This window comes from Thamnophis elegans, chromosome 16 (assembly GCF_009769535.1).
Source record: "Thamnophis elegans isolate rThaEle1 chromosome 16, rThaEle1.pri, whole genome shotgun sequence".
NCBI lineage: Eukaryota > Metazoa > Chordata > Lepidosauria > Squamata > Colubridae > Thamnophis > Thamnophis elegans.
In genome coordinates, this window is record NC_045556.1 from 11,594,066 (window position 1) to 11,613,267 (window position 19,202).

At 43.3% G+C, this 19,202-nt stretch overlaps 1 protein-coding gene across 1 annotated transcript in view; it reads left to right on the top strand.

Annotated features, from left to right (window-relative positions):
• The window catches only part of SH3GL3 (SH3 domain containing GRB2 like 3, endophilin A3), a 40,340-nt gene extending 21,138 nt beyond the window's left edge, over nucleotides 1–19,202 (top strand). Inside the window, exons 2-9 of the mRNA XM_032233299.1 lie at nucleotides 2,052–2,120; nucleotides 3,178–3,250; nucleotides 4,888–5,031; nucleotides 6,718–6,851; nucleotides 8,090–8,248; nucleotides 12,213–12,316; nucleotides 15,921–16,048; nucleotides 18,724–19,202. Of these exons, the coding sequence (XP_032089190.1) occupies nucleotides 2,052–2,120; nucleotides 3,178–3,250; nucleotides 4,888–5,031; nucleotides 6,718–6,851; nucleotides 8,090–8,248; nucleotides 12,213–12,316; nucleotides 15,921–16,048; nucleotides 18,724–18,929 (1,017 nt within the window). The 3' untranslated portion in view covers nucleotides 18,930–19,202. The remainder of the gene's footprint in view (nucleotides 1–2,051; nucleotides 2,121–3,177; nucleotides 3,251–4,887; nucleotides 5,032–6,717; nucleotides 6,852–8,089; nucleotides 8,249–12,212; nucleotides 12,317–15,920; nucleotides 16,049–18,723) is intronic.

The window sequence follows — 19,202 nt, forward strand, 5'->3', positions numbered from 1 at the left end:
CTTGTATGCCGCCCACTCCCGGAGGACTCCGGGCGGCTCACAAAAGACAAGGGAAAGGGGGGAACGAGACAAAGACAACATATTAAAAACAGAACCAACATTCACAATTTCCGTGGAGGTAGATGCTTCTCAGCTCCCCCCAGCCTGCTGGAACAGCCAGGACTTGGTGGCTTTGCGGAAGGCCGGGAGGGTAGTAAGGATCCGGATCTCAACAGGGAGCTCGTTCCAGAGGCCGGAGCTGCAACAGAGAAGGCTCTCCCCCGGGGAGTCACCAGCCGACATTGGCTGGCAGATGGAATCCGGAGGAGACCCAAATTTGATAAATAAATAAGGAAGGAAGGATTTTTCTTCCGTATGGATAAAGGACCTTTTATTCCTTGAATTTGTCTTCCTTTTAATAGGGACATGGATATATGTTGACAATGTGTGTGGACCTTTTCTTTAGGAGCTTTTTGTTCTGTTTCTAATTCCTGCTGGTAACGGTGTAAAACACTATCAGAAGATGCTCCAGGGTTAGCCTGTCCATGATTGGAATAGAATTTAGTAGCTTTCAGTGTAGTAAAATCAGTTCCCCACCACCCCACTGGTTGCATTCTAACACTGAGCTGATCCTTAACGAGGCCAGCTCAGTTTATAGCAATGCTAAAGGTTACTAACTTTTAAGGGCTGTAATTTAGCCTACCAGCTTCCAAAGAGCTTCAGTTGATATCACTTGGGCAATGTGCGTGTATGTGTGCATGCATAAAAGAGAAAGTGGAATCATTGGAAAAGGTGGGATTGAATTTTTTCCTCCTCTTTTCATTTTTGTGAAGGCTTAAAAGCCCCATGCTCCTTTCCCTCATCCTCAAACCCATGAAAAAACACACATGTATATGAGACCAAAATCATTTTTTTTTTTTTGTAGTGTCAGCTTTCAGGGTTTGGGACACTTAAGGAAAGGAGTGAGAACAAGAAATCTTTTAAGTTGGAATGAGCAGGAGAATCGGTTTAGTGCTGAATTTTTGCAGGACCACCTTGTCAAAGCTGGGAGGCTGAATAGGGCTTAGCTGGTAGTGCAATCCCAACCAGTCTTGGTTTATTAAATTTGGTTGAAACAAATCATGGTTTAGCATGGCATTCGAACCAGGAAAATCTCTCTCTCTCTCTCTCTCTCTCTCTCTCTCTCTCTCTCTCTCTCTCTCTCTCCCTCCCTCCCTCCCTCCCTCCCTCCCCCTCCCTCCCTCCCTCTCTCTCTCTCTGATAATGGTGGTCTCAAGAAGTGGAAATGGAGTGCTTTTCTTTTGTCTGGATTGCACCAATGTAGCCCCTTTGGTGTCCACGCATATTGTTGTGCGTTCATTGTAATTGTAGTTACTGCTGTGCCAGTTGAGTTATGAGCAGAAGACATTTAAAGGAGGTGTGTGTGTGATGTTGGTGGGCCAGAAACTCTTGTGGTTCCTAGAAACCCGAAGATCTATGACTATGAGGAAACATCTGCTACAACCTGGTGTGGTTTGGAGGTGGAACTGGTAAAGTCGAGGCCCAGAAGTGATAAAGAGGAGGGGGCAGGCCAGAAAGATAAGCTGGGGAGGGGAGATAAGTCTCGTTCTTGCGCCTGAAATGGGAATTCCCTTGACTGACAAAGCAACAACTTTCGTGCGACAAAGAGCATGCACACATGATACACTGAATAGCCAAAACACATGTTCCCCAAATGTATGGAGGAGACTCTGTAAACCGCTTAGAGAGGGCTGTAAAGCACTATGAAGTGATATATAAATTGAAGTGCTATTGCTACTTGGGGTTCTCCCAAAGGTGCTTTTTCAAGACGCAACTGGACTTTCTGTTTTTTTTTCTTTGAAGACATTTTGCTTCTCATCCAAGAAGCTTCTTCAGAGCTGAAGAAGCTTCTTGGATGGGAAGCCAAACATCTTCGAAGAAAAACTGGGAACCCCAGTTGCCTCTTGACAAAGCATCTTTGGAACAACCATGACCTGGAGGACTGAGAATCTCCATAGACTTTGGTTTTTCTGCTGTACCATTGTTATATCGTTATTCTTTTCCTCCTGCAGCTTTTCAGTGAGAAGATCAGTGGAGCAGAAGGGACCAAACTTGATGAAGACTTTCAAGAGATGGAGAAGGTAAGGCAAGCCTGTGGTACTGGCTGCTAATTGCAAGGTGCTTATTTCTAATTATAACTCCACAGGCCTTTTCGTCCTTTTTTCTAAAATAGGCCCATAGTTAGGTAAAGGTCTAGAGGAGAGCACAAATTTGTGTGTAATATACAAAAGAAACAGTCCCTGTCATATATTGTTAAAGATCAGCGATGGTTCAAAATTGAATTCTTTTGAATCCAGCGTCCTGACTCATGTCCGACACGGGTTGTTTCAACAACCTTAGAAATCAATAAAGGAGAATATTTGTAGCTCAGGGTTGAAATGAGGGGTCCTTGGTGCTCTCTGAGCATGCTTATTTTCCTGCAGACGTTTCATTACCCAACTAGGTAACATCATCAGTGCTAGATGGATGTGGGGTTTGTGAAGTGGAGAAGGAGGACAGTGTGGTCCTTGGTGCTCTCTAAGCATGCTTGTTTTCCTGCAGACGTTTCATTACCCAACTAGGTAACATCATCAGTGCTAGAAGGAAGGGGGGCTTGTGGAGAGGAGGAGGAGGAGGAGGAAGAGGAGGAGGAGGGAGCAGCTGTGGGATCCTTGGTGCTCTCTGAGCGTGCTTGTTTTCCTGCAGACATTTCATTACCCAACTAGGTAACATCATCAGTATTAGAAGAAAGTGGGGTTTGTGGAGTGGAGGAGGAGGACAGTGGGGTCCTTGGTGCTCTCTGAGTGTGCTTGTTTTCCTGCAGATGTTTCATTACCCAACTAGGTAACATCATCAGTGTGCTAGGATTATGATGAAGCTACGTAGTTAGGGTAATGAAACATCTGTAACAAAACAAGCAAGCTCAGAGAACACCAAGGACCCCACAGCTGCTGCCTCCTCCTCCTCCTCCTCGCCACAAGCCCCCCTTCCTTCTAGCACTAACTTTAGAAATGTTTCACGTTCAAAACACTTCCAAAATGATCAAAACAGCCTGTTTCCAATTTAGGAGTCAAAATCGGAGGCGTTGAATAAAAAGCGGGATCCAATTGAAAATGATTTGCACAGCCCACCTAAAGATATTTCATTTCCCTCTTGCAGAAAATTGACGTCACTGGCAAGGCAGTGGCAGAACTCTTATCCAGAGCTACAGAATATCTCCAGCCTAACCCAGGTGAGAACAAGATAGTTTCCGTGAGTTCCAGATGTTTTGAAATGGCTGAGCACCGATTGAGAACCAATCAGACAGATTTGTGCCTCCCCGCTTCGTTTCGTTTTCTACGGATGTTTTTAGGTCGCCGTAGTTTTATGGCCTATATTTTTACTCACTGTTTATTGGTGGTCCTTAGTTTACAATAATTCATTTAGTGGCCCTTGAAGTTACAACAACACTGAAAAAAACTGATCCTCGCACTTATGACCATAGCAGGATCCCTAAGGTCACATGATCAAAAAACAGGTACTTGGCAAGTGGCACGTATTTTATAAGGACTGTGGTATCCCGAGTCATGTGATCGTCATTTGCAGTCTTCCCAGTCAGGTTCCAACAAGACTCTAGAAAGAGTGCAGAGAAGAGCAACAAAGATGATGAGGGGACTGGAGGCTAAAACGTATGAAGAACGGTTGCAGGAACTGGGTATGTCTAGTTTAATAGAAAGAAGGACCAGGGGAGACATGATAGCAGTCTTCCAATATCTCAGGGGATGCCACAAAGAAGAGGGAGTCAAGCTATTCTCTAAAGCATCTGCGGGCAGGACAAGAAGCAATGGGTGGAAACTAATCAAGGAGAGAAGCAACTTAGAACTGAGGAGAAACTCCCTGACAGTTAGAACAATTAATCAGTGGAACAGAAGTTGCCTCCAGAAGTTGTGAATGCCCCAACACTGGAAGTCTTTAAGAAGATGTTGGATAGCCATTTATCTGAAACGGTATAGGGTTTCTTGCCTAGGCAGGGGGTTGGACTAGAAGACCTCCAAGGTCCCTTCCAATTTTGCTATTGTGATTGTATTAAGTCTACAACTCTGCAGGAATGGGCAAAAAGGAAAGGGAAGACCACTTGGGCTTGGGTTTTGGTCGCCACAATGTATAAAAGATGTGGAGACTCTAGAAAGAGTGCAGAGAAGAGCAACAAAGGTGATTAGGGGACTGGAGGCTAAAACATATGAAGAACGGTTGCAGGAACTGGGTATGTCTAGTTTAATGAAAAGAAGGACTAGGGGAGACATGATAGCAGTCTTCCAATATTTCAAACCCGGAGGCATAAGGAATTATATTGTGAGTAGAGGATTCAGTAGAGGAGTAGAGGGACGTGGTGGCTCGGTGGCTAAGATGCTGAACTTGACAATCCAAAATGTTGGCGGTTCGAATCCCTAGCGCCCCATAACGGAGTGAGCTCCCGTTACTTCTCCCAGCTTCTACCAAGTTTGAAAGCAAGTAAAAATGCAAGTAGAAAAATAGGAACCACCTTTGGTGGGAAGGTAACACAGCGTTCCCTGCGCCTTCGGCGTTTAGTCATGCCGGCCACATGACCACGGAGACGTCTTCGGACAGCGCTGGCTCTTCGGCTTTGAAACGGAGATGAGCACCGCCCCCTGGAGTCAGGAACGACTAGCACATATGTGTGAGGGGAACCTTTACTTTTAGAGGAGTGGAGTACTCTTCTCGTGAAATTCCTCTGAACCCGCTCAATCGTCTCAGTGACATTCCAGGTCTGGAGACATGAAGTCAATGGGCAGAAATGTTCTCCAGACGATAGAGAAATCCCAGCGTATTTTTTAGGCTTTCCAATATTAATCTCTCTCTCTTTTAAAGCCTACAGAGCTAAGCTAGGAATGCTGAACACTGTCTCCAAGATCCGAGGGCAAGTGAAGGCCACAGGATACCCACAGACGGAAGGATTACTTGGGGACTGTATGCTCCGCTATGGGAGGGAACTGAGAGAAGACTCCACCTTTGGTGAGCTTCTGCAGCCACGCAACATTGTTTATGTAGTTCTTTGCAAGCGGCACTTAGTACATCCGGATGTTTAAGGAAAGGGCAGCGGACATGATAGAGATACAAGATGCCAAAGAGGGTGGAGGCAGGATTGTGACAAAATACGGCCTTTGTCTTTTTCCATGGTGGTCTTTAAAATGGATGTGCCACGTTCAAGGACTGTAAATGATGCTCAGGTGTATTCCCTGAGATGTGCTGCAGCTGTGCTGAAATGGGGATGTCTGTGCTGAATGGGGATGATGGGAGATGTAATCCTGCACACCTATAAGAGCGTCAAATTGTGCAGGGCTTTGCTTAAGAACGCTAAAGCTTCTCTATCTGTGTGTGTGTCTGTCTCTCTGTCTCTGTCTGTCTGTCTGTCTCTCTGTGTCTATATCTGTGTCTCTGTCTCTCTCTCTCCATCTGTCTTTCTCTGTCTGTATCTCTGTCTCTGTCTCTCTGTGTGTCTCTCTGTGTGTCTCTCTGTCTCTCTCTGTCTCGCTCCCTCCCTCGCTCTCTCTGTCTTTCTCTGTCTGTCTCTTTCTGTCTGTCTGTCTCTCTCTCTCTCTCTCTCTCTCTGCCTCTGTCTGTTTTCTCTGTCTGTCTCTGTCTATCTGTTTGTCTCTCTCTGTGTGTGTGTGTGTCTGTATCTCTGTCTCTCTCTCTGTCTCTGCCTCTGTCTGTCTGTCTGTCTCTCTCTGTCTGTCTCTCTGTCTCTCTCTCTCTGTCTGTTTGTCTCTGTCTGTGTGTGTGTGTCTGTATCTGTCTCTCTCTCTCGGTCTGTCTTTGTGTGTGTGTGTGTTTCTCTCTCTCTGTTTGTCTCTCTCTGTGTCTGTCTGTATCTCTGTCTCTCTCTGTCTTTTTCTGTCTGTCTGTCAGTCTCTCTCTCTCTCTGTCTGTCTCTGTCTCTCTGTCTCTCTGTCTCTCTCTCTGTCTGTTTGTCTCTGTCTGTGTGTGTGTCTGTATCTGTCTCTCTCTCTCTGTCTGTCTTTGTGTGTGTGTGTGTTTCTCTCTCTCTGTTTGTCTCTCTCTGTGTCTGTCTGTATCTCTGTCTCTCTCTGTCTTTTTCTGTCTGTCTGTCAGTCTCTCTGTCTGTCTCTCTCTGTCTGTCTCTCTGTCTCTCTCTCTGTCTGTTTGTCTCTGTCTGTGTGTGTGTGTCTGTATCTGTCTCTCTCTCTGTCTGTCTGTCTTTGTGTGTGTGTGTGTTTCTCTCTATCTGTCTGTCTCTCTCTGTGTCTGTCTGTATCTCTGTCTCTCTCTGTCTTTTTCTGTCTGTCTGTCAGTCTCTCTCTCTCTGTCTGTCTCTATCTGTCTGTCTCTGTCTCCCTCCCTCCCTCTCTCTGTCTTTCTCTGTCTGTCTCTTTCTGTCTGTCTCTCTTTCTCTGTCTCTCTCTCTCTCTCTGTGCCTCTTTCTCTCTCTCTCTGTCTCTCCTTCCCTCTCTCGAGCAGGAAGTTCTTTTTAGTTACGAATTGCCTCTTCTAAAGTATGTGGCCAGAGAAATGGTCTGGAAAATAAGAAGGTTGGAAGCTTTTACACGTTTCAAAGAAAAGAGGCTGGAAATAAGCCTTTTAAATTTCAGTTAGGAAGTTGATGAATCTTTTTCTTTAAAAAAACAAACAAACAATTCCTCCCCATGAGATGCATCAGTGTTGTTTCTTCTCCACAAGGCGCTGCGCTGATCGATGTGGGAGAAAGTATGAAGCAGATGGCAGAAGTGAAAGACTCCCTGGATATCACCATCAAGCAGAATTTTATTGACCCTCTGCAGCTACTGCAGGAAAAGGACTTAAAAGAGATTGGAGTGAGTTTATCTCAGCCTCGAATATTTGCCTAGGGATGTGAGGTGCATCCTTGGAATAATATTAGTGTTTCTCAGATATTTCTCTATCTCTCGCTCTCTTTTTCATTTCCTAATGCCTGGATTTGCATAATATATTAAACTTAGGTTAACAAAATACAATGCACCAAAGACAAATTCCTTGTGTGTCCAATCACACTTGGTCAATGAAGAATTCTGTCCTATCCTATCCTATCCTATCCTATCCTTATGATTCTTGATGAATGCATTCTATTTTATTTTCTTTATGTACATTTAGAGTATATGCACCAAAGACAAATTCCTTGTGTGTCCAATCACATTTGGCCAGTAAGGAATTCTATTCTATTCTATTCTATCCTATCCTAACCTATCCTACCCTACCCTACCCTACCCTACCCTATCCTATCCTATCCTATCCTATCCTATCCTTATGATTCTTGATGAATGCATTCTATTTTATTTTTCTTTATTACATTGAAAATTTATACACCAAAGACAAATTCCTTGTGTGTCCAATCACACTTGGCCAATAAAGAATTCTGTTCTATTCTATTCTATTCTATTCTATTCTATTCTATTCTATCCATGCCATTCATTGCGGACTTGCAAGGCAATGGGATGCACATGCGCGAAGAACATGGTGGCAACAGCAGCAGCTTCTTTGCCGACCCGAGGACTTTTTGGCCAGCTGCTGCCTCTTTGAGAGGCACTTCACAAAGCGGCTCTCAAAGGGACCTCAATTGGGAGGCTTCTTCGCCAGCCAGCCGCTTCACAGCAGCAGCGGTTGGTTGGGGGAGGGCAACGAAAACTCCGGTCAGTTTGCCTTCCGGAGTCTGGACCAGCCGCCGCGGAAAGTAACGAGTCTGAACAAAGAGGCAGTGGTGTGGGAAGAAGCGGGGTTAGGGCTAGGGCTGCTAAAGGAGGGGAAACATGGATGACTGGTGAAGGGAGGGCAAAGGTAGATAGGTAGAAATTGCAAAAAAAATTCCTACCTTTTCCTGTGGGCGTGGCCTGGGGGGGGTCATGTGACTGAGTGGGCATGAGTGATGTCAAGTTGGCCACACCTACTCAGTCACATCCCCCCTGCCTAGCCACGCCCACCGAACCGGTAGCGAACATTTTTGAAATCCTCCACTGCCCTATACACAAGGACTTCTCCTTGTTCGCTCTAACCACTTGGCTTTCTTCTTTCCTTTCCTTTCCTTTTTTTTGTAAAATAGCACCATCTAAAAAAATTAGAAGGCCGGCGTCTAGATTACGATTACAAAAGGAAGCGCCTCGGGAGGATTCCAGACGAGGAAGTGAAGCAGGCCATCGAGAAGTTTGAAGAATCCAAAGAGTTGGCAGAACGGAGCATGTTCAACTTGTTGGAAAATGACGTAAGCCCTTCCTCCCTTTGGCCGCTTGGGAGAGAGACATGCGGTCTCTACGTGGGTGTTCATGACCCAAACGGTGTGGCGTAACTAGCAATTGGGAAGATGGACAGGTTGCCCAAACCTCTTGAGCACCGCCTACTCCTTTCCCAAACCAGACAGGGAAGGAAACCTAGGAACGGCTGTATAATTTCCCTCTTCCTGCCATTAGGAGTAGCTGGCAGTCCGTACCTCTCCAGACCTGTTATCTGTCATCCCTGTAGTTGGGTGATGCATTTTTTTTTTGCTATTTTAAAAGGTAGGAAATGGAAAACAGCATCTAGTATCATCCCTGAACTAGTTTTACGTTTTGCCTCCTTCCAGAGCCCAAGAAATTCTTCCCTCGGTCCCTTTATCATCTCTTTTGCATTAGCAATGTGTGGGGAAAATGTATTTTATAGCAATAGCAATAGCAGTTAGACTTATATACCGCTTCATAGGGCTTTCAGCCCTCTCTAAGCGGTTTACAGAGTCAGCATATTGCCCCCAACAATCCGGGTCCTCATTTTACCCACCTCGGAAGGATGGAAGGTTGAGTCAATCTTGAGCCGGTGAGATTTGAACAGCTGAACTGCTGAATTGCAGTCAGCTGAAGTAGCCTGTAGTGCTGCACTCTAACCACTGTGCCACCTCGGCTCTTTTCTTGGAACGACAGATTTTGCACGTCCCTGTTAGGTGCTCAGCAACCAGGAAATACAAGGAAAACCCATGGGTGAAATTGTCAGAGTTTGCAGTAGAAATCACAGCCAGAAAGCACAATATAACTGATTCAGAAAGATTCCTACCTTCTTTATATACATAATAACACATGGATAAATGTACAATGGCAACAGCAGATTCTTCCAAGGTTGCAGAGAGGAGGGATTGTTTCAGTTCAGAGTTCAGAGCAGGCTACTAGATTAGTTTCTGTTTCAGAGCTGAGCACAGAGCTAAGCCACGGCCAGACCTTTTGCTTAAGTTTCTGTTTTCCAAACAAGCCGTATGGGCTGGCCTGTTACCATGCCTATTCATTGGCTGACCTTGTTACCATGCCTCTGCCGGTTCATGAATATTCTGACAGAAATGAGATTCCCTTAACAACCAGGCGTTTCATTTGCCATCTGTGACAAGGTCATCAAACAGAATGCAGGTCACTTAACAACCACTTTGCTTAGCCACAGAAATTCTGATCCCAATTGTTGCCATAAGTCAAGGACTGCTACTCGCATTGCAGGTTTTCCACCCTCACACTCTGTAGGTCGTGTTTCTCCCAAAGGTGCTTTTTCCAAAAGGCAGCTGGATTTCCTTGATTTTTTCCCCCTCTGAAAACGTTTCGCTTCTCATCCAATAGCAATAGCAATAGCAATAGCAGTTAGACTTATATAGCGCTTCATAGGGCTTTCAGCCCCCTCTAAGCGGTTTACAGAGTCAGCATATTGCCCCCAACAACAATCCGGGTCCTCATTTTACCCACCTCGGAAGGATGGAAGGCTGAGTCAACCCTGAGCCGGTGAGATTTGAACAACTGAACTGCAGAACTGCAGTCAGCTGAAGTAGCCTGCAGTGCTGCCTTTAACCACTGTGCCACCTCGGCTCTGTTCAGTTCTCCAGTTCTGTTCAGAAGAACTGAAGAAGCTTCTTGGATGAGAAGCGAAACGTTTTCAGAGGGGGAAAAAAAATCAAGAAGGTCCAGTTTTTCCTTTTGGAAAAATCACCTTTGAAGACAGGTCTATGTGAGTGATCTGCTTATGAGATTACAGATTTCCGCCCAACTATCAAAACTTTTTTCCTCTGCCTCCCCCATTTTCATTCATTGCTACTGAAAGCCATGATGGAATTCTTCCTACTAACCACTTTCATGTGTTGCCATCCAGCAGTCATCCTGCTCTTGAAAAATTATTGGAGAACTTCTTTTTCCCTTGGTCAATCATCTGCAATTTGGCAGTTCGAATCTCACCAGGCTGTCTCAACTTTCCGTCCTTCCAAGGTGGGTAAAATGAGGACCCAGATTATTGGGGGCAATAAGATGACTCGGTAAACTGCTTAGAGATGACTGTAAAAGCACCGCAAAGCGGGATATAAGTCTAAATGCTATTGCCATTGCTACTCCGCACACTTTGAAGAGGTCAAATTGTGCCCAGTTCTACTTACTTAATATTGCTTTATGAAGTGCTGCCCTCTAGTGATAATAGTGACTCCAAAAAATTGAAACTTTGATAGTGTGTGTAATTCTTGATTTATAACTACACTTGAGCTTAGAATTACAGTTGTATATCACCTCGTTATTAAGTGAGTTATGTGTAAAAGGATTTTGGAATTTTTTTGCAGTGGTCATTAAGTCAACATAGCAGTTGTTAAGTGAACCCATTGCTTACCCAATGGCCATTTTTTTGCTGCAAAATGGAAGTAATAGCAATAGCGCTTAGACTTATATACCGCTTCACAGTGCTTTACAGCCTTCTCCAAGTGGTTTACAGAGTCAGTATATTCCCCCCCCCAAAAAAAAAACCAATCTGGGTCCTCATTTTTGCTGACACCAGTTATTGGCGAAATTAAAAAAAAGAAAAGTCAGAATTTGTGATCGCATGACCACAGGAATGCTGGCAAATGGTTTCAGAAGTGGGTCAGTTAGCAATAGCAATAGCAGTTAGACTTATATACCGCTTCATAGGGCTTTCAGCCCTCTCTAAGCAGTTTACAGAGTCAGCATATTGCCCCCAACAACAATCCTCATTTTACCCACCTCAGAAGGATGGAAGGCTGAGTCAACCCTGAGCCGGTGAGATTTGAACAGCCGAACTGCAGAACTGCAGTCAGCTGAAGTAGCCTGCAGTGCTGCATTTAACCACTGCGCCACCTCGGCTCAGTTGGTTTCCACGTACTCAAAATGGGATGGTCTTGTCCAGGAGGCAACCTGACTATCACAACTTCAAATCCAGGTTTGAAGTACCTTTGGGGGGAATCTTGTCATAAGTCGAAGACTTATCTGTATAAAGGCTTCAGATCTTTTCATGTTAAGAGAACGTTTCAGAGTCAGGAAGTTCCCTTCTTGGCTCATATTCTGCATCTCACAGGAGTTCCTCGCAGGCTTTCCCAAACTTATTCAGTGCAACATTTCAAGCTTGGGATTTCTACAGAGAAATATGCATTCTCTGGTTCCCTAGAACAGTAAGGTAAAGGTAAAGTTTCCCCTCACACATATGTGCTAGTCGTTCTTGACTCTAGGGGGCGGTGCTCATCTCTGTTTCAAAGCTGAAGAGCCAGCGCTGTCCGAAGACGTCTCCGTGGTCATGTGGCCGGCATGACTAAATGCCGAAGGCGCACGGAATGCTTTAACCTTCCCATCAAAGGTGGTTCCTATTTTTCTACTTGCATTTTTTGTGCTTTCGAACTGCTAGGTTGGCAGAAGCTGGGACAAGTAACGGGAGTTCACCCCGTTACGCGGCGCTAGGGATTTGAACTGCTAAAGTGCCGACTTTCTGATTGACAAGCTCAGCATCTTAGCCACAAACTAAGAGCCGAGGTGGCGCAGTGGTTAGGGTGCAGTACTGCAGGCCATTTCAGCTGACTGTTATCTGCAGTTCAGCGGTTCAAATCTCACTGGCTCAAGGTTGACTCAGCCTTCCATCCTTCCGAGGTGGGTAAAATGAGGACCCGGATTGTTAGGGGGCAATATGCTGACTCTGTAAACCGCTTAGAGAGGGCTGAAAGCCCTATGAAGCGGTATATAAGTCTAACTGCTAAACCATTTTGTCTCATTAATTTTCTCAGCGATACTCTTCCAAATCGTCCTTGTTCCCGGACAGTTCCTTCCATTCTTTCACCGGACAATTTTGCATCAATAAGCCACCCTGAATGAGAACTTAACTGTTCCTTTGGAGTCCCATGTTTCCTCCAGCTTGCTTGGAAAAATCACTCCCAACCATTTTCTTTTTGGATTCCCTTTTTCTAGATAGAGCAAGTGAGCCAGCTATTAGTCTTAGTAGAAGCTGCACTGGATTACCATAAGCAGTCTGCGGAAATTTTGGAGGATCTGCAGAGAAAACTACAAAATAGGTAAGCGTCATCATGGATAGGTTACATTTCAAACTGAGGAAGTTCTTTAGAAGTTTGAAGAAGTGCTATTTATAGGGCTGGTTGTCTAGGATACTAAACCAGTTTTGTTAATAGCAATATCACTTAGACTTATATACCACTTCACTTCTGACCGGTCCCCACACTTATTACTCTCAAAACATCCTCATGGTTGCACGATCAAACGTTGAGTGCTTGGAACCTGTCACGTATGTCTTGATTAGCAACAATTCACAAATTACAATGGTTAAAAAAAATATCTACCTTTGCAAACAATCCTTGCTTTTATGGTTGACGCAGCAATAAAATAACAATAGCGCTTAGACTTATATACCTCCCCATAGTGCTTTACCGCACTCTCTAAGCGGTTTACACAGTCTGCCTATTTCCCCCAACAATCTGAGTCCTCCTTTTGTCCACCTCGCTCGGAAGGATTGAAGGCAGAGTCAACCTTGAGCCTGCTGAGAGTTGAACTGCCAAATTGCAGTCCGCAGAAGCAGCCTGCACTACTGCACTCTTAACAACTGAGCTTTTAAGTTAACAACTGGCAGATACATACATACATACATACATACATACATACATACATACATACATACATACATATATATATATGTGTGTGTGTGTGTGTGTGTGTGTATTTAGTGTCACAACCCCTGGTATGCCCAAATATGGGAGGAGGCATACTGCTTCCTTTCTCTGTCTATCGGCTCATCACAAGAGACCATCCAGACAGAAACCCAATATTTTTACTGTTGCCTTTGTTACATTTGTGTTGTATTTGTGCTGATAAATTAAAAAATATTGGGTTTCTGTCTGGATGGTCTCTTGTGACGAGCGGATAGACAGAGAAAGGAAGCAATAGGCTTCCTCCCATATTTGGGCATACCAGGGGTTGTGACACTACATACCTATTTCCCTGGCTCAGCTGATAAAAGGGGAGAACCTTGTGCCTTAGTGGTTAATACATCTGCCTAATATGTAATACAGCCCAGGTTCGAATCCCAGTAAGAGTATGGCTAGCTGATGAGAGCTAAATAGCTTGAAATAGATCTATACTAGTCTCCCTTTATTTATTTATCAGCACAAATACAACATATATCTATATATATATAATAGTAATAGTAATAGCACTTAGATTTATATACCGCTTCACAGTGTTTTACAGCCCTGTCTAAGCGGTTTACAGAATCAGCCTATTTGCCCCCAACAATCCGGGTCCTCATTTTACCCACCTCGGAAGGATGGAAGGCTGAATCAACCTTGAGCCTGGTGAGATTCAATCTGCCAAACTACTGGCAGCTGGTGAAAGACTTGTGCCTCCTTTAATCTTTAAGATGTTACTCATTCATATTTTAGAAAACTGGCCACCCTCATTTAGTAAGATCTACTAATCCCCGACACCACATCAAAACGTGGGTATCATGTCATAATGTAAATAACAGTTGTATTAATGTATAATACTCGAATGCGCAGAAATGGATAAAATGACACTAGAGCTAAAAGAAAAAGAAGAATCGGACGTCTATAAAGTATAGAATAAAATGTATAAGTGGCTAGAAATCAGAAGCCAAAACAGAAAATAGAGAATATAAATATATGGCGATACGAATAATATTATTATAAGTTTTAATACTACGTTTTCTATATTATAGGACAAGGTTAAAGCAATAGGAAGGCAATGCAGGAAAGCCGATATAGAAAGCTGTAAAATTACTGTATATTGTTATGTATGTTCTGTGTTTTGTTTTTTCCTGTTGTCTTTTTTACTGTTTTTAAAGATTAAAACATTCAATAAAAATTATTTTTAAAAAAACGGTTATATAATGTTGTCACACCATCTGATCCTAGTGTATAAGCTTTTGATAACACACCAAGCGTGTCATTATTGGGGGTTCACCCAAACTGGCATAATTCTGATCTTTGTCTTATCAGCCACATTCAGTTAATAGTCCGATTCTTTCAATAATTTTGAAGGTCTCAAAATTAGGTCTCCTCTCTCCATCCCACTGTCCTCCTTCATTCAAATCAATGTTATGACAAGATTTCCATGTTCGGCTAACCTTTCCTTGGCTAAGTAAACCACAATTGCCTGAGTTTGTACACTAAGGCTTAAAAACACAGACCAGGCTTAGGAAAATAAGCTAAGTGAGAATTAAATAAATCATATTGCGACTTCAGCCCATCTGTGAATTTAGCTTATGTGGCTTTCCAGATCTCATGGAGTGATTTTCCACTCGTGTTTATGTCTACTTTAACTACTTTCTTGAAGGGTTGTGAGGGAGGAAATAGGACAGATTTAATATTGTATATGTATCTCAGAAGACAGTTTCTCCTCTTCATTCTCAGAGGACTGAGTCACATCAGCAATGAGCTGTGAAGCTCAAAATTACTATCAGTGGGTGTGTTTGTACTTCCTACTAAATCAAAACATAGGGTATTTGGGTTAAGCTTACTGTGTAGTTAAGCCAATTATTGTTTATTCCATGGACTGTGGTTAAACAAACCATGAATTAATGTGATGTATATATGTGTATAGCAGGGCTGGGTTCCTGCCAGTTGTAACCTCTTCTATAGAAGAGGTTCCACAAATCTACAGTGCCATTTAGAACCGGTTCCAGCTCCCTCCCCCTGCCCATCCGCACATCATCAAGATGAAGAGCGAGAGGAGGAATTCTGGGAGTTGAAGTCCACAAGTCTTAAAGCTGTCAAGTTTGAACACCCCTGGGGTTGTTTTTCTTTCTAAAGGGTTTAGGGATGCAAGGGTCTTGTAACTTGACAGCTTTAAGACTTGCGTGCTTCAAATGCCAGAGTTTCTGAGCCATTTTGGTTGCTAAGCAAGAGCGTTGTTAAGTGAGTTTCACCACATTTTACAAGTTGGCCATGCCCACCCAGTCACATGGCTGGCAAGCCACTCCCACCCAGTCACATGGCCAGCAAGCCACTCCCACAAAGCAGGCCACACCTACAGAAGAGGTTCTAAAAAAATTTTGAAACCCACCACTGGTGTATAGGGACATGGTGGCTCAGTGGCTAAGACGCTGAGCTTGTTGATCAGAAAGGTCGGCAGGTTGGCGGTTCGAATCCCTAGCACCACGTAACTGAATGAGCTCCCTTTACTTGTCCCAGCTTCTAGCAACCTAGCAGTTCAAAAACACGTAAAAATGCAAGTGGAAAAATAAGGACCACTTTGGTGGGAAGGTTCTGTGTGTGCCTTTGGCATTTAGTCATGCTGACTACATGACCACGGAGATGTCTTCGGATAGTGCTGGCTCTTTGGCTTTGAAACTAAGATGAGCACCGCCCCCTAGAGTCAGGAACGATTAGCACATATGTACAAGGGGAACCTTTACCTTTACCAGTATGTGTATATATGCACACACACATATACATACGTGTGTGTGTGTGTGTGTGTGTGTGTGTGTGTGTGTGTGTGTGTGTATGAATGAATTCCTTGGTTTACAAGGACTTTTGGGGTGGCAGTGATGGAAGCAGAAATCCCCAACGGGGTGATCTTAAAACACTTAGAGCAGGCATTTCTGACTGTTTGAAAAGCTTGATCTTTTATTCTCCATCCTGCTTTCAGGATAAATGTAGCTTCAAGTCGCCCTAAACGTGAATTTAAGCCCAAACCGATCACGCGGATGCATCTGGAAATAAGCAACGGTCAACCACAAAATGGAATTTCCTTCAGTCCATCAATTAAATCATCAGGTACGTAACCATGGGATCGGTGGAGATTCTTAGTCATCCAGGTCATGGGGGGGCCCAAAGGTGGGTTTTCAAAAGGCTACTGGACTTCATTTTTCCTTGAAGAACTTTTGCTTCTCATCCTTCATGCACAAACTCAGCAAGCAGTTACCTTCAACGGAGCCCCATTTCTTGGAGGGGGTGATGAAATAATTAAGCCAGTGCAAATATCTTGACAAACCTTGACTATCACTAAGTGTTGTATCTTTTTATTCTTGATGAATGTATTTTATTCTCCTTATGGTACTGAGAGCATCTGTACCAAAGACAAATTCCTTGTGTGTCCAATCACACTTGACCAATAAAGAATTCTATTCTATTCTATTCTATTCTATTCCACTCCACTCGCATTTCTATTCTATTCCATCCCATCCCATCCTATTCTTATGAACCTTGATGAATGCATTCTATTTTATTTATTTATTTTTTTATTATTATTTTATTTTTAGTTACATTAGAGGAAGTATCTGAGATGGTAAATATTATTTGAAGATGTAGATGTTAAAACAACCGTAACCAAATGACATGCTGCATGTGATGATGTTTTTTTTTCTCTTTTCTTTCCCCTTTCCTTTTTGGACTTTTCTTTTTGTCCTTTTTGGCCTCCCCCCCTCCCCCCACCCTTTTTTTCCCCTCTTGTTTTATTTTGTTGTTTTTTGTTTTTTAAACCCTAGCTTATTGTGGTGTTTATTAAATATACAACAGAGAGATACGGGATGTATAAACTTAGTAGGGATGCACCTGTGATTAAATGACATATTGTATGTGAAGATGGGTTTCCCCTCCCCCCCTTTTTTCCCCATCTTCTCCCTTTCCCATTGTTGTCTATTTTATTTTTCTTTATATACATTGAGAGCATCTGCACCAAAGACAAATTCCTTGTGTGTCCAATCACACTTGGCCAATAAAGAATTCTATTCTATTCTATTCCACTCCACTCCGTTCTGCATTTCTATTCTATTCTATTCCATTCCATCCCATCCCATCCCATCCCATCCTATCCTATTCTTATGATTCTTGATGAATGCATTCTATTTTATTTTTCTTTATATACATTGAGAGCATCTGCATCAAAGACAAATTCCTTGTCTGTCCAATCACACTTGGCCAATAAATAATTCTATTCCATTCCATTCCTCTCTCCACTCCACTCCACTCTATTCTATTCTATCTGGAGAACTGTAAATATGTGCAAAAGAAGGGTTGGTTAGAAAAAAATAAAGCAAATCATTCAAAGATGTAGTAGGCACTAGTGCTTAACTACAGGTAATCCTGGACTTTCAACTACAATTGACCCCGGAATTTTGATGATAAGTTGAGTCACCATGTGACCAAGTTAGATTTTGCAACCATTTTTACAATGATGGCTAAAAGGTCATTAAACAAATCACATTGCCGTAAGTCCCAATCCAGCTTAACCAATGAGTATTTTTGGCAAGAACGTGGCAAAAAATATCTCAAAACGTAATCACTTGCCTACTGCATGTTTTAAACGCAAAGCAATTTCCAAGCATCCCAAATACAATTGAGGTGAGTGCGGCAGTTGTAACTTCAGGGATGAGTCATAATTTTGAGTCTGTTGTAACTTCAAAGAGTTGGTAAGTGTTCCATTGTTAAGTCAAGGCTTACCTGCATTAACTTTGTCCAATCTACTCTTTATAAAAGCCACGGTGGCATAGTGGTTACAATGCGGTACTGCAGGCTACTTCTGCTGACTGCCGGCTGCCAGAAGTTTGGCAGTTCGAATCTCACCAGGTTCAAGATTGACTCAGCCTTCCATCCTTCCAAGGTAGCTAAAATGAGGATCCAGATTTTCCGGCGGGGGGGAGGGGGGGGAGGCAAGAGGCTGAGTTTGTAAACCGCTTAAAGGGGGCTGTAAAGTCTAAATCAGTGTTTCCCAAACTTTTGACATATGTGTACCCCTTCTATAATTTTCGTAACGCTGAGTACCCCTCATAAAAAACGCTGAGTACCCCTCATAACTACATAAAAAAATGTAGTTAATGATTTTCACGCTTTCATCCAGAACTTTCTGTAGATCAGCGGGCATCTTACATGTTGCCAAAGCCTCTCTGTGTATGCAACAATGTGTGGATATGACATTTGGAGCATCATTTTGAATTCTTGCAATGAGTCCTTTATTAATTCCGACCATACTTTTTGCTCCATCTGTGCTTATTCCAACACATCTATTCCAATCAATTTTGTTCTCTTGCATAAATGTATTCATAACAGTAAAAATACCTTCTCCTGTTGTGATATTCCCACGTGATCCCCACCAAACTCCGGTGCAACGCGTACCCCCACCAAACTCTTCCCGTACCTCTGGGGGTACGCATACCACACTTTGGGAAACACTGGTCTAAATGAAAGTCTATATCTGAAAGTCTATTTGCTATAATCTTGGACTTTGTTGCAAATTTGTATTTGTGTCCAACGTGTACAAGATAGCAGCTATAAATATAGGCATGGACATGAATGAAAGAAATGAATATAAATAAACGAGGACAGTAGGACAGGGATGGTAAGCACACTGGTACACTTATGCACACCCATAATTAATTGAAATTATGTAAATTAATTGAGTCAAAGTTTTGTCGGAAAGCAACCTGACCATCTCAATTGCTCATTCTGACCAGGTTCTTCGCTGCACATGGACCAACCATGCTGCCAAGCCTTGTATGACTTTGAGCCTGAAAACGAAGGGGAGCTTGGCTTTAAGGAAGGCGACATCATCACGCTGACCAATCAGATTGATGAGAACTGGTACGAAGGGATGTTAAAAGGGGAATCCGGCTTCTTCCCCATCAGCTATGTTGACGTCATTGTTGCCCTGCCGCAATGAATGTGCCCTCTGCCGGTGCAACCAAAACATTCATCTTCGTGCCCAAAGCGGTGTTTTCATTTTTCCTCCGAAAGCCCGTGCTTCTTGCGACAAACTTAACGGACTCTTTTTGTACGCGCCTTTTGAAGAAATATATTTATTTTGTAGCCGTACCACTTGTATTATAAATGATGGCCTTTCTTTTGGTTAGGTGGCTCAGCGGCTTCGACGCTGAGCTTGTCGATCGGAAAGGTCGGCAGTTTGGAGGTTCGAATCCCTAGCACCGCATAACAG